This window comes from Triturus cristatus, chromosome 6 (genome assembly GCF_964204655.1).
Source record: "Triturus cristatus chromosome 6, aTriCri1.1, whole genome shotgun sequence".
NCBI classification, from domain to species: Eukaryota; Metazoa; Chordata; class Amphibia; order Caudata; family Salamandridae; genus Triturus; species Triturus cristatus.
In genome coordinates, this window is record NC_140589.1 from 453,582,774 (window position 1) to 453,605,977 (window position 23,204).

At 48.0% G+C, this 23,204-nt stretch overlaps 1 protein-coding gene across 4 annotated transcripts in view; it reads left to right on the forward strand.

The window, feature by feature from the left end:
• Positions 1–23,204, forward strand: part of PRIM2 (DNA primase subunit 2) — a 1,241,637-nt gene that overhangs the window by 257,460 nt on the left and 960,973 nt on the right. For all 4 annotated transcript variants that reach the window (XM_085610894.1, XM_085610892.1, XM_085610891.1 and 1 more), the window contains one exon: positions 14,149–14,269. In XM_085610894.1, the coding sequence (XP_085467020.1) occupies positions 14,149–14,269 (121 nt within the window). The remainder of the gene's footprint in view (positions 1–14,148; positions 14,270–23,204) is intronic.

Below are 23,204 nucleotides of genomic sequence, written 5' to 3' on the forward strand. Positions count from 1 at the left end.
TCCAGACACCTTTTCTGTTCTCCTGTATATTGGCTAGCTCATCGTGCCCCTCTTACCAAGGAGTAAATAGTTTCTGGCAACTATCGAACATGACAACCCTTCCCCTCAGGGATCGTGTGAACAGTACAGTACTTTTTGCTCAGTCACTCGTGCTCACTTTGTCTCTGAGGGATGCACAGAATAAACGATGGGAACGTTTTCAATAAGCATTTATTGAACCAGCGTCATTCTAGTGTAAAATACGTGTGCTGCAACAACCATAAGACAAACCTATACATACGATTATGAGCACTAATATAGTAAATGGATGGTAGAGTTCTACGATAGTGCTGAAACAATGGATATATGCAGGTATATAAATAAATTCAATGTAATTTTGAGTGATGTTTTATCGACTGAGTGACACTTTCTCGTGAGCAAAATCGAGCAACAATCCAAGGTGATCAAGTCTGGGCTAAGTTGGGGGCGTGGATCAGCAGCTCCGACAGCCCAACTTGAATCCTGTATGAAATCCTGCCCTTCGAAAGCCATCCAACGCCTACGAGTGGCATTCTACACTCCCTGAAACTTAATGGCTGCGTTTGGGGGTAGGGAGGGTCTCTGAAGGGCAGCCCCTGGCTTGGGAGAGCCACCAAAAAGAAATAGGGTGCGTATAGAGCACAACAGCACAAGATGGCGGCACCATAGGGAGACGAGTGCTGGCAACTGGAGAAAGCGCAGAAAAGGCAAGTGGGGGAGAAGTGCTGGATTTGGATCCCCTGAAGCCTGCCAGAGTATCTGGAGACGTGGAGTGGACAGATGCTGACCAGCCCAACCGTAACTTTTGTCCATGCTGCGGTGGGGGAATAGATGAGGCCTACCTGACGGAAGACCCTGTGGGACCGATCGACGGCGACAGGGAGGGCCGGTGAGGCACTGCGAGGCGTCCTGCTGCAGCGGGGAGTTCCACACGTTGCTGCTGCCTCGTTTGGCCCGAGAGGCACATAGACCCCAAGACAACACACAGGTGAGAGGGACAGCGCAGCCGCAGGGAGGCCTGGAGACAAAGACGCAGTCACGGGAGAGGGGTTTGGGAGCATCGTGGTGCTCTGTCCTCTCCCCCTGGAGGTGAAGACCCTGAGTACAAGAGGAGGAGAGGTGCGGGCTTTGGATCCCCAGCCCCCGAAGCCTGACGCAGCACCGGGAGAAGAGAAGTGGATCCCCGAGTGGGCTGACACTGCACCGCCCAATCGTAACTGCCGCCTGGGCTGAGGAAGAGGAAGAGGTGAGAGGCCTACCTGACGAGCGCCCATGGGGCACACCAGTGGTGACCGGGCAAGACGGTGAGGCGCTGTGAGATATTGGCAGTGACGGGGAGCTCCGCACGTTGCTGCTTCCGGCCTCCCCTTAAAATGAAGAACCCCGCTTGGCCGCCGGGAGGAGAGTGACTGCGCGGCTGTGGGGAGGCCAGGAGACACAGATGTAGTGACTGGAGAGGGAACTGAGAGGCCGTGTGGTGCTGCGTCCCTGTCTCCTGGAGGTAAAGACCTTGAGGGAGCCTGTGGAGACATGTGGTGAAGGGGACTGCGCTTCATGGAGAGTATAAGAGGCAGAAAGTGTAACCACTGCAAAGAGAGCGGCACAGACCTCCAGACAAAGCTCAGGTGAGAGGGACTGCATGGCCACCAGGAGGCAAAGACGCGGCGACTGGAGAGGGGGCTGGGGGGCTGCGTGGTGCTCCCCACCTTCTCCTAGAAGTGAAGACCCTGAGGGCAAGTGGAGGAGAAGCGTGGGCTTGGGGTCCCCATCCCCCGAAGTGACCGGGAATAGGCTGGGAGGCCCTGAGTAGGCCTTCTCCCCCTCCCCACCCCCCCTTCGAAGTGAAGGTCTGACCAGAACGAGAGACACAAACCCCCTAAGATGTTGACAAGCCGAGCTAGCGATCAGGGGAGGAGGGGAGAAACTGCTTGTGCACCGGAGAGGGCCCTGCTTAGAAACCATAAATGGGGACACTGATGCTCCCCCCTACTGGTCCCTGCTTACGTAGAGACAGACCTCTGTCCTACCGCCACTGCAAGAGTGAGAAGAACAAGGGGACATCGACGGAACAAGATACCCCGTCCGGGTGAGAAACCCAATCACCCCTACTGGGGTCAGAGGTGTTTAAACGGAGAGGGGCAGACTGGGGACTTTCCCGTGCCGTGTCGTCCACCCATTGTGTGAAGGTCAGAGACCGGGGAAACAACGGAGAAGGGGCACCCAATGCCATGAGAAGCCTCACAACAGGGCAGTACTAACAGACGCTGTGTAATAGCCACATAGAGGTGGTCCTCTAGGGGGCCCAAAAACCAGACCCACCACATCTATCCAACGACCCCATTCCCATCATACGAGATGGCACGGGACAAAGACCCCAAACCGACGAAGCAGGGAAAGATGGACCGGTATGTAAAAGTGGTTCCCATGACAGCTGGAGCGGAGGAAGAGGCCACTGCTTTGCCTGATAACGCTGCAATATTGCAGGCTATACATGCCTCCAGAGAAGCTCTGGAGAGGAAAAGGGCGGAGATCCCCTCAGTGGTAACCTTGATGCGCCAAGACCCTACGTAAGGTTTCAGAGAGTCACACAAGCCGAAAGCCATATTTCTGAAGTGGAAGACCTATCCCACACCAAGCATAAAGAAGTCACAGGGCTAGCCACCTCACTGAAAGAGGTGGCCTGGAAGGTGGATGATGCTGTAAAAAGGGCCCACAAGAAAAACCTATGCTCCATTGGATTTCTGGAGGGAGCAGAAGGAGCAGACCCAGGACTTTTCCTGACTACTTGTTATGTTAAAAGCATTTATTAAGCGCGCATACACCAACGGTTTCTTGGCGCTCAGAGAAGGATCAAGGCAGTGACAGAGGGATTGCTTTAATCAGTGTAAACTTGAGTAAACAACCTGATCTTTAGCTGTTTCCTGAATTGGGCCAGAGAAGTCGAAGACCTAATCTCCGCCGGAAGGGAGTTCCAAAATTGTGGCGCAAGAACGGAGAATCTTAGTCCGCCATGCTTTTTTCGCTTGGGTGTAGGAACTTCCAGCAGATTCAGGTGAGAGGATCTAAGATTACGAGAGGGGGTATAGTGGTGCAGACGGGCCGAAATAAAGACCGGACCGATGCAATGTAGCGCTTTAAAAATGGTGCACCCCATCTTAAAAGCACAGCGCATGCTCACTGGAAGCCAATGAAGGCTTTTCATTAGAGGACTGACATGATGCCATTTAGGCTGAAAAAAGATCAGCCTGGCTGCCTGGTTCTGAACTAGTTGGAGACACCTTAGTTGGTAAGCTGGGATGCCAACATACAATGAGTTGGCATAATCCAGGCGAGAGATCACTAGAGCGAGAGTGGCCAGAATCATAGCTTCCCTGCTCAAAAATCTACTGATCTTCTTTAGTCTGTGCAACTGAAAGAAGCCAGCAGAGACAACCGAGCTAATCTGAGCCTTCATAGAGAGATCATTACTAATAATGATCCCCAAACTCTTGGAAGAGGCAGCAGGCACGGGGGGATTACCAAGTTTAGGGGGCCAGAAATTAGAATGTCATGGATTCGCTGCCCCTCCCGTTAAAATCAGCTCAGTTTTATCCGGGTTCAGCTTCAACTGGTTGTTGTTCATCCAGTCACTTATGAAAACAATCGTGTCTTGGACGTTGGATTCAGATGAGGCAAAGGTATTAATAATAAACACCAGTTGAAGATCGTCTGCATAATTAAAAATTCCAACATTCTTTTTCCTCAATGAATGAATTAAGGGAAGGAGATAAAGATTGAAAAGGAGCGGGGAAAGAGAAGAGCCCTGAGAAACCCCACAGGTAATATCCCTTTTTTGGAAGAGAAACCAGCGAGGCGCACCGCTTGGGACCGATTGCTCAGAAAGGAGGAAAGCCACCCCAGAGCCAGACCCTGAATTCCTGCATTGTTGACTCAGGGACTCCCTCCAGACTGCATGGTTTTCACCATGCTTCAAAATTGTACGAGCCTACAGGATACCCAGTTTTTAGCTGCCGCCTGGTGCTCCACCGAGATCCCTGATTGCCTGCTTCCTTAACTTTCAGGACCGTGACCCAATACTCCGGGAGCTGAGGCAAAGGTGGGAAATCAAGCACGCCAATGCCAGAATAATAGTGTTCCCAGATTACTCCCGTGAGGTGCAAAAGCAACGTCAAAGCATTGATTCTGTCAAGGCAAAACTGAGAACTCCTAAGATCCAATACATGCTACTATTTCCGACAAAACTTAAGGTTATCTTCCAGGGTACCTTGCAATTCTTCCAGACGCCTGAAGAGGCGTGGGCCTTGTTTGAGGAGTGTCCTCCCCTACGACGGCGACTAGATGCGACTGGAACCTTCCACGCAAGTTTGCCGGAGGTTTTAGGTTCCAGGAGGCCAAATAGGAAAAGAACTCTATCTGCTGAGTCACGCAGGACATACGTGGGAACGCCCTTCCGCTCCAAACGGACAACAGACAAGAGGACACAGATTTCCAACTCCGAGGAAGACATCCCACAAGAAAAAAGTGGACGGAAGCAACACAAACCCAGAGAACGAACCACCACTGACCCTTTGGACAGGGACTATTCAGCTGATCTAGATAGCGATCAGCAACTTCTCCGAAACATCCACCAGATAGAGGACCTGAGCCAGGGGTCTGCCATCTTGAAGATCATGCATCAGCAGATATCCAAACGTGGCGAAGAAGGTTGAGATACTGGAGCTGGATGGACACCGAGAGACAGCAAGACATCAGTAAGTGCCTCCAGACACCACAACGTTCAGCCCAAGGGGCAGCTGGACTAATCGCGAACTCCTAATGCTTTGTTCGTAAATGATTGATTGGGGGGAGAGGGGGAAGGAGACATACCTCTCAAGCTTCACCTATCCCGCAGTTGTCATGTTGACCATTTGGTGTGGTGGCGTCGGTAATGGGAGAGTGTGGGGAGGGGGGGCGTATTGGGAGACGAGGGACACCTGGCAACAAGTTGGTGGATTGTTTTGTTCTTAGAAAATTATCAGAGGGATACCGAGATCGGGCATACTGGAGGGAGCGGTTGGAGCCACTGCGAGACACATAGGAGTAGTCATGATAAACTTGCACATAGGCACTGAGTGAGGGGGAACTACTCAGTAATGACGTGGAACGTCCATGGGCTAGGAAAGAAAACCGAGAGGGGGCTGGTACCCAAAGACTTAAAAAGGCTCAAACCGGACATCGTCCTTTTACAGGAGACGCATCTGATGGGCACACACTGTTCTTTTCTGGGAAATGGAACATGCACCACACTTGCACACCCTGGATTTTCCTCTAGATCAAGAGTAGTCGCCATATTAATTAAAAAGAGCCCCCCTTTTTCGCTTTACCAAAACTTGGACAGATCCTAATGGCACATTTGTTGCAGAATAGGGGACATGGGGACGGAGAGAGCTCACGTTGATTAGTGTCTATGCACCCCTGAGACTATATCATCAGACACTAGACAAGGCAGCTGGGATACTTATAGAGTCTGGACCCTGCACACACATTATAGGTGGTCACTTCAATGACGTGACAGACCCACTCATAGATCGTACACATGTAGGCCTGGGAATGCGTGGGCCTAGCCCCTTTTCCCAATTTCAGAATACACTTGGCCTGACTGACCTCTGGAGCCGACACCACCTTACAGATCGCACCTACTCATACTTTTCAGGTGCTCAGAGTCTTTTCGAGGCTAGACTACCTCTTCGCCCTGGCGGAGGCAGTGGAAAAGGTGGAATATTTGGCAAGGAGCATATCTGACCACTCACCTCTCTGGCTGACAGTGGGAGGGGGAATCCGCAGGCATCGACCGGAATGCAGGCTAAGTGCATGGGCCCTAAAACATAGGGAGATCGCCAACAAGATCCAAACTGACTTGGAGCTGTACTTCCAAGAGAATGAGGGCTCCGTGTCCTCGGCTTTTACCTTATGGGAGGCGTACAAGATTGTGCTGCGAGATGGGGCACAAAACATAATGGCTTACAAAAAGAGGGCGGAAACCCGTGAGATTGAGACCTTAGAATGCAGGCTGCTGGAGAGACACATGGGCCCCAGCACTGACCAGAATACGCTCAGGCAGATGGCGATAACACCTAGGGAGTATAGAACACTGGTGAACCAGGAAGTGAAGTTCCAACTCCAGGCTACACAACACCGCTGATATGAGACGGGAGATAAAACAGGGAAGCTGTTGGCCTGGCTGGGTAGAAAAGAGAGAGACGAGGTGGGTAACCTCTATACAGAAAAAGGGGAAGATCCACACAACATCCTGAAACATAGCGGGCACCTTTGCTCGCTTTTACACTGAACTATACAGGGCTAGGCCACTAGCGGACAGTACCCAAATTGACCGCTACTTGGGGGCAATAGACATAACCACTCTCTCCCGGTAAGAACAAGCAACATTTGAGAAAGAGCTGACTCTGGAGGAAGTGATGAATGCTATTGGTAGGCAGAAAACTGGGAAGACTCCGGGCTCGAACGGACTACCCGTGGAGTTTTTTCAACGTAATGCTAGCTTACTGGGCCTACACCTTTTGAACATGTACTTAGCGGCACAGAAAAGAAGATACTCCTACCAGATCTGCTCAATACTACAGTGGTGTAGTGATCCATAAAACAGGGAAACCCCCAATGGATTGTGGGTCCTATCTACCTATATCGTTACTCAATGTAGAGACAAAGATCCTGGCCACACGTCATCTGCCGGTGATCACATCCCTCATACACTGGCACCACGCTGGCTTTATGCTAAAACGAGCGACGTGTCTTAACCTTCGCTGGCTAGCCAACTGTCTGAATATGGTGAGAAGCAGGTCCATCCACATGTACTCCTCTCCCTGGACGCCGAGAAGGCATTCAATATATCCCACTGGTCATTCCTGCCACAAACCCTGTTGAGGTTCGGATTTGGCCCTATCTTTATAGCTTCGGTAGAGCTACTGTACACCAATCCCAGGGCCAGAGTTTGAGTCAATGGGACGATCTCAGCAGACTTTCCAATGCGTATGGGTACCAGACAGGGTTACCCCCTGTCCTCTTTACTGTTTGCTCTAGTAGTAGAGCCACAGGCCTGCACAATTAGAGCACACCCAGATATGAATGGCTTCAAGCATGATGGGGAGGTCCTTCGAAACGAGCGCATTTCGCTCTACGCAGATGACATCCTCCGGTATGTCACTAACCCAGGTAAGTCATTGCCAGCGATCTTACAAACAATTGAGGAATATGGTTGGCATGCAGGATACAGCAAAAACCAAAGGAAATGATGGGCGGAGTGTTGAACATTGCAAGCACTCACCCCCAGTCAACTGATCTGGGTTTAATCCATCACCATTCTTTAGCCCACTCTGCCACCCCAGTTCAGACATGGCCCTATGCAAATCAGTCTGACCCTGTGCCTCATGGGAACAGTCCAGCCCGAACTGCCAAGCCATGTCTTCCCTGGACCGGAAACAAGCTTCCTAGGACCGGTTTCTGGCATTTCAGCCGTCTTCAGCCAGGCTTGCTTGAATCCAGAACGGTGATGGATTAAACCTAGATCAGTTGACTGGGGGTGAGTGCTTGCAATGTTCAACAGTCCATCCATCATTTCCTTTGGTTTTTGCTTTGTTCGCCATAAGTTGGCAGGGTATGCTCAGACGTGAGTCCCTTGCTCACTTTGCCACTGGATTCAAGCAAGCCTGGCTGAAGACAGCTAAAATGCCGGAAACCGGTCCTAGGAAGCTTGTTTCCGGTCCAGGGAAGGCATGGCTTGGCAGTTCGGGCTGGACTGTTCCCATGAGGCACAGGGTCAGACTGATTTGCAAATGGCCATGTCTGAACTGGGGTGGCAGAGTGGGCTAAAGAACGGTGATGGATTAAACCCAGATCAGTTGACTGGGTGCGAGTGCTTGCAATGTTAAACACTCCGTTCATCTTTTCCTTTGGTTTTGGCATGCAGGATACAGCATAAATTGGGAAAAATCCAGCCTATATTCAGTGGGGGGATTCCTGGATACTCAAACTCCTGGGGTGTTTCCAGGTGGCTAAAGAAGGGTTCCTTAACCTAGGTCTTTAAATCATCACCGATTATGTGGTAAACCTAAACCAGAACATTAAACGGGTCCTAGCAGAACTCCACAGCGATGTGGGGAGATGGAGGCGACTCCTGTTGACAATAATGGGTCGAACCGCCATGTATAAAATAATTACACTCCCGAAGTTGCTTTACGTAGTACAAATAACATATTGCAAGGTACCTGAGGCTATCTTCACATCAATAAATGACAAATTATGTACACTCCTGTGGAATGGCGCCTACCGGAGAATAGCGCTACAGACACTCTGGCTTAATCAGTATAGTGGCGGAATTGCACTACCTGATATAAGATCCTATCATAGGGTGGCCCACCTAGTAGAAATTAATTAATGGGGACACATCGCAGTAGATCATCCCACATATGCCCTGGAACGGCTCCAGTTCTGATATAACCCCCGGCTGTTGCCAGCTACCCAGAGGACGATAGAAGTGTGGAGAGGAGCAGAGAGACCAATGAAATGGAACTAAAGACTCACGAAAGAGACTCCTCTCTGGTGAGGGATCAAGATTGTCAGAGATCAATAAACTCCAGGGTTTCAGACAGTGGGACATGATCGGGATTTCTAAACAGGGGAATATTCTGGAAAGACACTTTGGCTTCCTTTGCCGCACTTCAGAACACATACCATTTAAGCAATACCCAAAGCTACTCCTATCTTAGGCTGACACATGCTTAGAGAGCAGAGGGGGTAAACGCCACAGATCTCCCCGAATTTGCGCCCCTAGCAGGTAGCCTACTACAGGAAGAAATGCCCAGTAAAGCCATTTCTTGGACATACAAAACCTTAGTTAATAAAATTCTCGATAAACTGGGACCCCTTAGGATCAAATGGGAGAGCCCCACTTGACCTCTAAAAGACATCGATTGGGAAGCAGCCCTGATGCACCCAAAGAGAAGTGGCCATTAGACAGCGGCTCCGCTTAGTACAGTTTAAGATTCTGCACAGAGTGTATTACGACAGGGCATGCCTGCACACCATGGGGAGAGCAGAAACACCCAATTGCTTACATTGTAAGACATCACATGGATCATGCATTCACACACTTTAAGAATGTAGCCATATTAAATCATACTGGGCTCAGATTATGGGGGCACTGAATGGAATACTTGGAGTGCAGCTTCACCTGGAGGCCTAGTATATCTTGTTAGGTATCCTCACTGAAATAGAACTACCATGCAGTAAACTCTTCTTATGTAACTTGGGGTTGGTGGTGGCCAAGAGGGACACAGCCACTGGGGAGCCCCAGACCCCTCCCTCCCCCCCCTTGCCGAATCGAGGGTGAGCATGGATCTATACATGGCAGCAGAAAAGGTGAAATGCAAGGCTAGAGAGTGCCCCCCAAAATTCAACATGACGTGGACTCCCTGGTTGAAATATTTCGGACTGGAAAGGGGGGGTGGGGTGGGAGAAAGGCATGTCCATCCCACAGCAGCAAGACCTGGGGAGCGAGTGATGTTGGGGGATGTTCTTCCCTTTTTTTCTCCCTCTCCCATGCCTGTGTAAATGTGATCAGCATTGAATGCGGCCCTATGAGGGCCAGACCGGCTTAAATTTCTATCTGTATCACAGCTGTTCAGTACTACTGTTTATGTGAGCTCGCAGTGTCATACATCATTCCATGCAATTCGGGTATCCCACATATTTACTTTACTGGTGTTAATAAAAAGTCTGGGCTAAGTTTCATTTTTATCCATATAGGAAATTTGGTAGCCTGTAAGCGGTATGTACATGGGGCCTCTCGGCTCCTTGGGTGCGAACAACATAATGTAAGGGCGGTCAGCAGCGTCAGTGAAAGACAGTCATTATGTGGTCTGGGAGGTGGGGGGTCGGTAGCATGAGAGCCATGTTAAAGATCTGCTCTCACTTGGCTTCCCTGTGGTTCCTGCCACAACAAAAACAATCATCCGGGATCCGTACCCGCTTTGCTACCTACTGACAGTGGGGCAGGCGCCTTGCAAGAAAATCAGCAACACGGGCAGTGCACTAAGCAGCAGCCAGTCACAGCGCCTCAAGGTGTGGGGAGTAGTACTATAAGGAACATTATAGGATTATGTCTATGGTGAAAGCAAACATAGGGTTAGTGATACTACACATATTATATTGTGGTCAAGTCTTAGTGTAAGGATTTATACTTCAGGTGTGGTTAAGGTTTGAATTTTGATCGGTTTCCAGTTGTAGGTAGTCCACCGTGGTGGGTAAAGTAGTGGTAATTAACACATCTATTTGGAGTCTCATTGTGATGTATTCTCAGAAAATGGCATTCTGAATAACGGTCTCCTGTAATCACCAGGATCCCTTGCACAGTGCTCTTCCGTCAGAAGAGACTCGGACAAAAATGCCACCTGCCACATGTTCTTTTCCCTCCACATTTAACTTTCCACTCTGAGTGCTTTGACTCTGTCTGAGGTGCTAGCTCTATAGAAAGACACTACATGGACTAAATAGTCAATCCAGAAGTATGGACGAAAACACACAAACGCACTGCATTTAAACCTATACGAACAGCATCTACTCCAACTCCTGTACATATCACTCATGGGGTGGAGAAAAACATGGCGTAATAGTTCATAATAAAGCGTAGATCCCGGCAGGGTCGGATTGGTAACGCGGGCACTTAGGAAATGGCCGAAGGGCCGGTTGCCGAGTTTTAGCTGTGGGCTGATTTTATGGGCAGAGTGGGGGCTGTCTGTGCTGTTACGATGCTGCCAGCGGCCCAGTGGGTGCCTGCCTGATTGGCAGAGGTGGGTGCAGCCAGAGGTGAGCCTGGCAGGTGGACAGAGTTGCACTTAGAAAAGAGGGCAGGCACAGTGAGGGAAGACCGGTAAGGACAGGCAGAGTCGGGCACACTGGTGGCAGACAGGTGAGTGGGGCATGGAGAGGCCTTGCCAAAGGTGAGGACAGGCAGCCATTAGGAGAAGACGAGATGGACAGCGTGAGGAGGGGCAGGTGGTAAAAGAGGACGAGGTGAGGGCAGAGGGAAGGACAGTCATTGAATAGGACAGGCAGAGTCCCGGACTGAGCTGAGGACAGTCAGTGAGGTCAGAGGCCTGGGCAGAATAGATGACAATCAGAGGAGGTCGCCATGGAGATGGGAGACTCAGAGGCGAGGGAAGGTCGGAGGGGTCAGGCAGGGGCAGGGCTTTAAGTGGGCCGGGTCTCACTGGGTCTGAGCACCGGCAGTTTTTTTAAGGAGGCCTCGAAACTGGTCTCTATCGGGCTCTGTTTTGTGCCCTGGCACCGGAGGTCCGCCTTTTTTTTGAGCGTTATAGGGGAAGGGAAATCCTTTAAAGAGAGTCATTTTCTCTCTGGCTTTCTCTTCTCTTTTCGGAACTCAGGAGCAGCAAAATTGTCGTGGTGTCACCAGGGCTTTATGTGGAAGCTTATTCGATATTATATACAAGCCACAGTTGCTGCTTATTTATCTTATGCAACTAACAATCATTGACAAAGCCAATAGTCCTGACTGTAGGTATGATGTTACTTGTTGTATCATATATCTGGATGCAATGACAGAAACCGCAAAATACCAGTCGGGCGGCACTCTATGCTAAGCACAATTTTTTTAGGTATGTGTTTCTAAGCCACGCCCTTAATTACATTGGCCACGCCCCCTTGAGAGTCCCCCCCCCCCCCAGTTTTTTCATCCCACTTAAAGCCCTGGGCAGGGGTGACCTCAAAGAGGGCAGTCAGAGGTGGGCACCGTCCGGGCATAGGTAGGAGGAGCGGAGGACACAGTGGGGGCAGAGACAAGTGTAAGTGGGACAGGAAGAGGTGATGGCAGTGGAGAAAACAATGAACACACACAGGTGAGAAGGTCAGCAGAGGTGATGACAAGCAGAGGTAAGCGCAGAGTTTCGGGAAGGTATGGAAACGCACAGGTGAGGCTACTGGGAGATGGGCAGTGTCCAGTGTATCACGCCGCCAGTTAAGCATTCAATCCCCGCGTGCACATCTTCTGTCTCGCATGTCTCCCCGCGTGCACGCTGGAATCTAATCGATTCCAAAAGGCCTCTGCATGGCAGACAGAGCATGCACTGCTTTCGCCAGGCCCGAGACCTTAAAAACCATTGAATAACAAGCAAGAAAATGAGATGGACAAAAAAGCCAACCTATAGTCCACTCTTAAGTATAGGTAATGTGCATAGTAGGTCTTTAATCGGATCTTTAAACAACTGAGCATTGAAAGTTCTCTTAGGGAGGTTCCTAATAGTGCTAATATATGCAAATGATACCTCTCCTACATTTCAGGATACCTTTATTAATTGGTTTCCAAAAGAATCTGGTTATGTCCCATCTGTTCTTTCCTGATCAGTTTATTTTAGCATATTATAGTTGCAGCTGATGTTCTCCAGACTAGAGAGAAATACACCATATACAGCCCCTGTGGAAATGCTCCATCTGTAGCAACGTTTCATAGATTTGGGGGTATAGCAGTTGCATCCAAGAGAAATGCCTACTGCCTCCCCTTATAATTTATTAAGGGGAGAGGAGTTGGCCTAACGGCTAGGGCGGTCGACCTTGAATTGCGGAACTGGGTTCAATGATGCTGAACATCCTGCGATTCTGGGCAAATCACTTAATCTCCCCGTGCCTAACCAAAATGAATGTGTGTCCTCATGTAACGTAACTGGTGCTATGTAAAGCTCTCTGATACCCGATTCCGGTTAAGTTCGCACTATATAAAACTCTGCAACAAAAAAAAAAAGTGACATTACTTGTGGCAGGTTATGGGGCAGGTCGCATTTTATGTTACTGTGTTTGTAAGAGAAATATTTTTTATTGGTGTTTGAAAGTTTGTGGACATTGTGTGCGTAATTTTAGGTATTTGGATTGGGTACATTCGATGTGTGTACATTGTGGACACAAGATTGAGAAAGGATGCTACCCACAGGGAAGTCCATCCCCTACTGCTCTTCTTTATTTCCAGAGTCATTTGCTCGTGAAAAAAAAGTGTTGCCACCTGAACGGGCTAATTTATATAGTACACGGCCAGGTGCTTGTAGTTGGTGGACACCGTTGTGTAATCTGTGAAGAGGGCGAGATATTCTCTCTCCATAAATCCCATATGAGAGAAACTTTGTTCCCAACTATTTATATGGTATTTGAAATGTTGTTATAGGAGTTGGTCTCCCTCCCTCAATGAGGAGTTGCGGACCTGTCTGGGGCAAAGTATCCAAGCGAACACAAGGAGATGATGGATGGAGCGCTGAAACTTTTCAGACACTAACCCCGAGTCACAGATCTGGGTTGAATCCATCATCATTTAGCTCACTTCGCCACCTCAGTTCAGACCCAGCTATACGCTAATCAGTCTTGACCCTGTGCCTCATGGGAACAGTCCAGCCCGAACTGCCAAGCCAGGTCTTCCCTGAACTGGAAACAAGCTTCCTAGGACCGGTTTCTGGGTAACTGCCTTCATCAGCCAGGCTAGCATGAATCCAGTGGCAAAGTGAGCAAGAGACCCACGTCTAGGCATATACCCTGCCAACTTAGGGCGAGGAAAGCAAACACAAGGATATGATGGACGGAGTGCTGAAACTTGTCAGACACTCACCCCCAGTCACAGATCTGGGTTGAATCCATTACTCTTTAGCTCACTTCCCAGATGTGGGTCCCTTGCTCGCTTTGCCACTGGATTCAAGTTGCAAAGAGACCCTTTCTTACAATTGAATCGACAGGAGCACAAGAGGGTGGTGTGTTGTACTGGCGTGGGGCCCCATGCTGGAAGGCTGAGTGCGAGGTGCTGGGCAGCTGCCCACACTGTCCATGCCTAGCGCGGGCCCTGGCTGCTGCTGTTACTTATGCTTAGATTGTGTTGCTGTCTACACCTCATTATTGCCCTGCACAGGCAGGAAGGAACACAAAGGCCCGCCATCCTTTCCAACGTGAATCTTGAAAGAACTGTTTGCGTCTTATTGCTTCACTTCTCAAAACAGGAAAACATGCAGCTTCTGATCATTCTGTTGTACGCAGATGAATAAAAAGGAGCTCAAAGGTGTACGAAAATAACTTGTTTTGTGCTTTTAGAGAGGATCTCAGGCGGTGGTTTATTCAGCAAGAAATGGACCTCTTCAGATTTCGATTCAACGAGATGACAAAAGTGGGAATTCAAGATTTTCTTGCGTATAATAAATTGAAGTACGATGCTGTAAGTATAATTATCTTTAACATTAAATGGATTTTGCACCCCGCCTTAGTACATTTTTTCAAATTATTAACCTGCCTATACAGAGCGTAATGGTTCATTTTGTTTTTAAGCGCTGTAAATAGTTGATTGTTATCCAATTTATTGGAATTCTCATCATGTGCATTTAGCGAACACCTATCTTACAGAGTCAGCCCTGATGTGAAGTTCGTCGGACGGGTTATTCTGTCACAGACGCGACGGATATACCGCCAGCTGAACTCGCATTCAGGCCCCGGGCCATTTTGTTGTCTGTGGTACCAAATATGTTTTGTGATCTGACGCGTCTCGTAAAGTTCACTTTTAATGGGCTTTCATTTGTTAGGACCTTCTTTTTTTTACTTTTTCTGTTGTAAAGAGCGTTCACGTGCAGGTGTTGCGGCGCTCTGCCAGGTACAGTGCATATAATCAGGGCCGGCCTTAGCACTGGTGGCGCCCTGTGCGACATTGTTTGTCGGCGCCCCCCAATGAACACATGTAACAAGGATTCCATCACAACCACTATTTAATAGTGCTACTAGTCGCCTTAATCATTGATAATCCCTCTGAGATGGAAGATTTCAACTTGGAGGAACTGGAAATGGCAATCACTCGCCTTTCCACAGGAAAAGCGCCAGGTCTTGACAAGCTCCCAGGTGATCTCTTAAAGCATGAGGTTGGAATTTGGGCACCCTACCTCTTGGTATTGTTCAATGCCATCATCCATGGGATGGCGGTCCCTCCAACTTGGCTCGGGGCGGAGATTGTGCCCATCTTTAAAAGGGGCTCACCTCTGCTCCCTGCTAATTACAGACCGATCAGTCTGATAGACGTCCCACAGAAGCTTTTCGCGAGGCTTCTGTTGGATCGTCTCTTGGACTGGATCGAAGAGAGGGACATCCTGAGCCCCCTCCAGGCAGGGTTTCGTCAGAAGACCTCCACCATAGACCAGGTCTTTAGGCTGTCCCTCTTACACTGGAAAACAATACAGCTGGAGGGTGGCAGTCTCTATACTGTATTTGTGGACTTAAGGGCAGCCTTTGACCTGGTTCCACGCGGTAAGCTCTGGGAAGTGCTGGCGAATGTTGGGGTGCCAGCTGATCTTTTGACAATGATCATCCGCCTCCACACTAACACCTATGCTCGTGTGAGGTGTGGTAGACAGGGTGCTCTATCAAATAAGTTTCCCGTTGACAGAGGGGTAAGACAGGGGTGCGTACTCGCACCAACCCTGTTCTGCCTCTTTGTCAACGGTGTTATTGATCACCTCAACAGGGGTCCCCAATTCGGATGTCCCAAAGTTGGCGGGAAGGAGGGTTCCGGCAATCATGTTTGCGGATGACACCCTCCTTCTCTCCAAGTCGCCGATGGGAATCCAGCGTGTGTTGGATGGATTTGGGGACTTTTGCAGAGAGCATGGATTGGAGATAAATACTCTAAAGACAAAATTCATGGCCTTCAATCCGCCACCCAGGTTTCACCGCATCCCACGTATAGGGAATAACATACTTGAACGAGTTAACACCTTTGAATACCTTGGTGTTACCCTTAACGAGGAACTGGGGTGGGGTCCGCACCAGGAGAAAGTAAGGATGAAACTAGTGCAACATGTTGGCGGAATACTAAGGATGGTAGGGAAGAATAGGTCGACCCTTAAACCCATAGGCCCACCCCTCCATATTTATAGGGTGCAAGCCAGAGGAGCTGTCACATATGGTAGTGAATTATGGGGTCACAAAGTCTCGGATAGTCTGACAAAAGAGGAGAATAGATTACTTAGGTGTTTAGTAGCTCTTCCTCCGAGTACACCCCTAGTGCCTCTAAGACTCGACCTAGGCATTAGACCCCTGGAAGAAGAGCTGGCACTTCGCCCCGTGATCTATTGGCGTAGATTGTGGACGGTGCCCGATCTGATTCATTATAGACAGGGCCTGCAGGAAGTCCTTAGCTTTCCAAATTCGGGGAACATTGCCTGGCTTAAATTTGTAAGGAATAGTCTGGTGAGCCTAGGTCTGGATGCACTTTGGAACGACCCTCGGGATGCCTGCCCCAGGCTTCCTAAAAAAGTTTTAACCAAACTGTATTATAATTCCAAGGCTCCCACACTTCGATCTTTAAAATCTCTAGGGTCTTTAACGTACCAATTCATTTACATTAAGAATACCTACAGCCTTGAATCAACCCTTGACAATGTTTACCCTGTAATAATTAGGAAGCTTTATTTGCAATGGAGGCACGGGTCCTTGCCAATTCGTGCTCTTACTAGTCTTTGGTCTGTGCCGACACCCAGTATTTGCCCGGCATGCAGAGCAAGCGACGAAACTGAGCTGCATCTTATATTCTTCTGTCCGGGATATACTGAGGCGCGCAGAAAATGGATCATTCCCGCTTGTAGGAATCTGGGTTTTACCAGGTGCCACGAAGCCTTTAGAATTTTCAAGAGTGAAATGGCTGTTCACATTGTGTTTGCTGTGGCCAAATTTCTGGGGGCTTTATGGCACAAGCGGAAACGGTATTTAAAATTGTCATTATGATTCATCTTGCACTGTGTTAAATGGCACATGATTCTATGTAACCAGCAGGTATCTAGCCGTGCGGCTGCACCAATTTTTTAATTATCTAATGTATGGCTTTTAAATGTTTTTATATTCATTTTATGTACTTTTATGGAGATTCTCCGAAATAAAGTTTTTCTTGACTTGACTTGAATAGTGCTACTCAATTCTTTATAACCACTCTCTCTCAGGCTGATTTAGTTTTATAGCGCCACTCATACCAGTGTAGGGTGTCGGAGCACTTTAAATCACACACACATGGGCATAGAGACAATCACACGTGTGTAAATCGGTGTATAGGAAATGTTACAGAAGACAGAGGACTGCAATGTGTTGGAGTCACATCATCTAAAGTGGTAGCCAGTAAAGTTTAAGAGTCCATGGTCTGGAAATGCACAAATTTAGAATTTAAAACCCAACATCATTGTTAGGGGTTCTCTTTAATAATAAGAATTTATTTTTGCCCAAATGAACCCTTTTTGCGAGTTTAGGATAATGAAAGACAGGGCAAAAGACATATAGCTCTAATATATATATCTGGAAGTTTGCATGCAGATCTTTGATGACAGTTAATTACTCACTGTGCTATATTAGGATGTTAACTTATAAACTGCAAGTAACTAAAGGATGCCTGGGACACAAGCACTGACCTATTTACATTATCTGCACTTTGTGATTTGCATGGTACGCATTCTTTGCAGCAGGCACATTAACCCAATGCACTGCCTTATGATTAATGCAAACTTCCACTAGACAAACTTTCCATCTCTCTCCAGCAGGAACATTAATCACTGGAGCGATCTTGATGTTTTTATTGATAGCTGAAAATTGCTGGAAGCAAGCAACGAGGCAGCAGGTGCTTTTAAAACGAAAATATACTTTCAAACATGCGCCCCTACCCAAAGTCAGCGCCCGGTGCGGTGGCACCCATCGCACCACCCTAGAGCCTGCATATAATCATCAAACCAGCTTGCTTAATGTTAACGCTACTTTTTCTCACCATCCTCTCTACCTCTCCCGTGTTGAGTGGCTTGGAAGAGTTTGTCCCTCTGGGAGAGGTTTTACGTTGGGCTGGCATGGTTCTAGAGTGCTCTCTACCTGCCCAACTGGATCTGCGGTTTCTGCCTCTGTTCTTGACAGCCACATACATTACCAAAGGAAAACTGAGCACAAGTCGGAATATTTCCACAGGTTAGTGATATAACAAGAACCACTGAAAGATTAACTAGGTAAACTGAACTGAAGAAAAAATGTGCCAGTCAGTCGTAACTTGAAGCCTGACCTCATTAGAGGTTGCTGGGGCTCCATGACCAACACCTCCATGGCTGAGGTCTGCAGGTCAGTCAGACACTTGGATGCATGCCCTGCTGTCCAGGACCTGCAGCTGCTCCAAGCCACTTCAAAGGAACAAAGTGATAGACCAGCGGAAACTGTCCATAGCAGCTCGTCATGGTGCTGCAGGGTGCCCTGGACAGCCAGCCACGGGATCTGCATAAGCCTGCACATGCACAGCGCAAACTGGCTGCCAAGCTGAAGCTATTTTCCATTTATTGGGCAGAACTACAAATCCTGGCACGTCGCGTGAACAATAGCTGTTTTAGACCTGATGTTTTGTATAGCTGGGCTAAAATACTACACTTCTACTCTTTGCAGAGCAGAGTTTTCAGCCCCGGTGAATGATGGGAGCAGTTCTAAGAGACCAGTCTTCAGGGATGGGGGAAGAAGTAGTCCTATTCTTCGCTGGGAGAGGACTGCACAGTGGCCTGATGCGTCCACTGGTGGGGATCCGCGTTTGACCCATAGTCACAGGTTCAAATTCTTGCTGGTCTACTCAGGCTTTCACCCTCCTGAGGTAGATAAAGAGTACCATGAGCATGTTCTATCATTGTCAACCTGGAGGAAGCGTAAGCAAGTACAGGATATATGCAGTCTGGCATATAATGCCATACAGTGAAACAGAGTGTGACATGTGTTTCTGGAACATGTACCTGGAGTCAGCAATCAGTAAGCTGACTGTAAGGAATTGGTCCCAGACCACCCCCTTGCAACTCTTACCTCACCTCCCACTCCGCTTCCGTGGTCGCTGTATGTCCCGCAACCCGATGACAGCGTGAGCTGGGATGTGTCACCAACACTGAAGAAGGACTCTCATTCCCTTCTACAGGGTGGAGACGCAGCAGTCCTGAGGCCGGACCAATCATATGCCAGTGGTGCGGTCTCCCAGAGCCTATCCGATGTGAAGGGAGGAGGAGAAAAGAAGGAGACAGGAACACCAACGAGGGACATCCAGGAAGAGGAAGATGCCGGTCAGAAGAAGGACGCTGTTGAGAAGAGAACTGACCCGGATGAAGACGCGAGCGAGGAAGAAGACGTCGTGGTGAAGGAAGCCGCCTCTAGAGACCTCAACCAAGGAGACGCAACCTCCGAAGACGACTAGGAACACGTTGATATATGGTCTGAGTAGTAGTGGATCCCGGAAGAAGCGAGGAGTCTGCCACAACTCTGGAGAGTTGTGGCATCACACAATACGTGAATCGGGAGGAGGGTGCAAAATGGAGGGGGGGGGGGGATAATCGGGTCAAAGCTAGAGCCCTGCTTTTCTTTATTTGGTGTTCCCCTCTGTATCGTCCTGAGTGTTTGCTGCTCGTTTTTTTTCTCTCTTCTTACTCAGCCACCTTTTGCGCACAACTCACTCACCGCTTAAAGGCACACCCCTATTTCCTCTGTCCCAAACACTGGGTCTCTGATGCTGTAAGAGGCGACCAGTTATACAAAGATACAGGAAGAAAAGGAGTCATAAGAGAGAGTCTGCCTAAGCAAACGGCATATGCATTTTAAAAAAAATTTAGTTTGCTCACTCACTATAAGCACAACTTTCTCCACTTGGGTGTGGTGATAAAATGCTAGTCGGTACAGCAAACCATACTTACCGCATCTTTTCTGTTGTGTTGCTCCACTCCCCTGCAAGCTACCCGGGACCCCTCCTTAAAGACGTAGAAGCACCCAGAAGAGACGAAGAAAAGCGAGGACAGTGAAGAAACAACTGTCTACTATACAAACCCCTACATCAAGTACATTGGACTCTGATATTGAAACAGCCCCTTTCCCTCCCACTTGGCAACCAATAAGTGTACAATCAAAATGAAGAGATCCACTATTAACCCTATAAGGCATCCTCGCTTCTGTTTCCATCCCTCCGACACGGACATTCTCAGCAGAACATCGAAGGAATGTTACAAATGGCGACTGTACCAACAACAGCAGATTTCCATCTTTCAAAGCCTGGGGAAAACAAATTTGGACTTGTTTGCGATGCATCTTATTCAGATATCACTTCTGTGCCGGCAAGTAGCCTCTGAAAGGGGTCATGGTGACAAATCCAATGCTTTTCTTCAATTTCCATGATACCAAGGCCTTTGAAACAAAACAAAAAGCTAGCTGTGTCTCATCCTCATAGATCCACCATGGCCCAGACAGTTTTGAAATACAGAGCGCCTTTTATCAAAACAGTACTGTATTCTGCTCAGACCAGTAAACAACCTAACGATGAACAAATGCAATGTTCTTCATCCTAACCCGAAATCTCTCAATTTATCGCCTTGGCTTCTGAATGTAGGGAGTTCTATCTCTTGAATATTTCAGAAGACTGCAAAGCGGTGTTGGCCTGAAACAACAAACACAACATGCAAGTTGAACTGACCTGCTTTTTTTATATATGGTGTCCCAAAAACAATTTCCACCCTCTTTCTTCTTTATCTGAGCAAGTTCCTCTGTACTTGTTACATTTGGTAGGAACATGTCTCTTTCGTTCTTCTGTCAAAGTCCACCTGGGGCCAATTTCATGTTCTAGGACATCGCCAAATTAGTTGTCACTATGGTATTGTAGCGAGGTCAAAGAGTTCCTCCCGGGCCTGTTCTGAGCTTAGTTGCCAGTGAAGAGATGACCAATTTCATGGCAATTAAACAGGTTCCTCCCAAATAACAGGGGCAGCTCCTCCATTAAGGCTAAAGAGTGTTGCCCCGGTGCTCTGTGAGCAGTTCGAAATGGAAGAATAAAACGATAATGACACGGTTATTATAATTTTATTTTCCGTCCTGGCTTAGCTTGGGTGGGGCAGAGCTGTCACAGCTGTAGTGGCGGGCACTCTCTTAAGTGTGCATGACAGTTTGGATGGCTTTCTGTGGCCGGCCAAACAGTCATGCTCACTTAGGATGTTCTCCACCGGGCTATAATGCACAGCCTGGGTGGAGAGCATGCAGAGGCTCCTAGTCCCACTTATCACAACACTGCTGTCATGGTGACAGCAGCATCATGATTGGCTAGGGAAGACTGGGAGCTTCCTGCTTCCTGTGTCGAGGACCGAGAGGCAGCAGTTGCTCTGAAGTTGTGTGTTTTTTTTTTAACCCCCTCTACCCCTGCCTCTCCACCCTCGTTAAGCATCAGCCGCCACTGTCCACTAAAAGCCATTTCAAACCCATGAATACAGAGTACCTCAAATACTTTTCTTGGAAGACTTATTTACTTCTAGCCTTAACATCAGCAAGAATGTTTGGTGAAATCCAAGCTTTAACTATTAAGTAAGCTTTTATGCAATTCCGAGAGGAATCATACTAAGAACAAATCTTCAATTTATTCTTCTAATACCATCATATTTTCATCTTAATTAACCAGTAGTTCTTAAGACCTTTTTGCTGAATCCCACTGATATTATAGAATGAGCACTTAATAGTTTGGATGTCAAACGATGCCTCAAGTTTTAAATTGACAGAGCTAAAACATTCAGAAAAGTCAACCAACTTCTAATAGGTTAAGGTCCACCAAGGATCCTGCGCTATCAAAGCATAGTGTTGCACCCTGGGTCTCAGCTCCATAGTATTTTGCCATCAGAAAAGTAGATGCGCTCTGGTTGGGAAGGTTAGAGCACATCCACAAGAGGCATGGCCACTTCCACTGATCTGTTTGCTGGGGTACCGTACCAGACATCTGCAGAGCAGCTACATGGAAGAATAAGCGCACATTTACCCAACATTGCTGTCTGGATTCGACTGCAATGATTCAACAGTGGGTCAGGCAGTTCTTTGGCATCTGTTCCTCTGAGGTGCGATCCTCCTACTTTTCTTCTACTGTTATGTCTGTTTCCTAACTCCTCTTTAAATGGAATTTTCTACTTTTATGATTACTGCTCTATATTGTGATTCAAGCATGTGAATCTATGAAAAATTCAATACCGTAGAAAAGCAATTTACTTACAGTATTGGTATTTTGATAATTTTACATTCCACCCACCCTCCTCCCCAGTTGAAGCTCACTACTTAAAATACCTGTAAGATTTTATCTTTACATTTGTGTTGAGAATTCTGAGCTGTGGTGGCCCTTGAGGAGTAGAGTGCAGCTAGAGCTGCTTCTTGATTAGGAGGTTTGGTTCTGCTTAAATTATGTGAATTGGTTAACAGTGTCACTTCTTTGAGCTTTATGCTTTGCTTTTCCTTATGCTGATTACTATAATTATGGTAGGACTAAGTGGCTTGTTTTTTCCGTTGACGCTTCCAAGTTTTGCAGTTCATGAAAAACTAATGCAGTGTCATAAATGCTTCCAGGATCACACAATTGTCTTCGTGTGGAGGCCTTCATTTCACCTCAAATGTAATTTAATTTTGGTTATTATGATTTTATCAGATAGAAACTGAAACGATATAGAAAAGAACAGTCTGCCACTTTCCAAAACACACTACATATTTTCATTGTACTTATTGTATTCCAGAAGTCCACAGACCAGGATTTGCATGCACAGCAAGTAACCCCCTCCCCAAAGGTCTTCCTATCAGGGGAGACCTCCTACTCTAATCGGCCACCTAGGACCTTCTTCCTGTAAGGAAGACTCAGTCTGTGTCCTGAAAGTCCCTCCAGGGACCCCAGACGTTCTGAAATTTCTGAGGGCAGTTTTGTGTCTTGTATACAGACGTTTCCGCCAGCATGCACCAAATCCGGTTTGCACCACCAGGATATCGAGGCTATCCCATAGTCGGATAATATCTCTTCTGGCAACCATTGGTGCTACGATGCACAGGTGTTTAGTATGCCTCTGCAGAGTCTGATTGCCCCAAATGCCTAGTTTAGCCAACAGTGGGTGAATGTCAAGTCCTGCCCGTGACAACCCAGTTTGCTGCTCACCTGGGTCCAGAAGGGCTATATGAGTGGTCAGCCCCACAGGACATGAAGCAGCATGCCAATCTGACCACAGCCTCTAAACCATTTTTCTTCATCTGCCCTCCCCATTTGGTAGAGCCTAGCCGTCATGAAGTATGCCTGGTGCAGGATTTTAATTTGCGCCAGTTGAAATCCCACCCTGATTGCAACCTCCCTA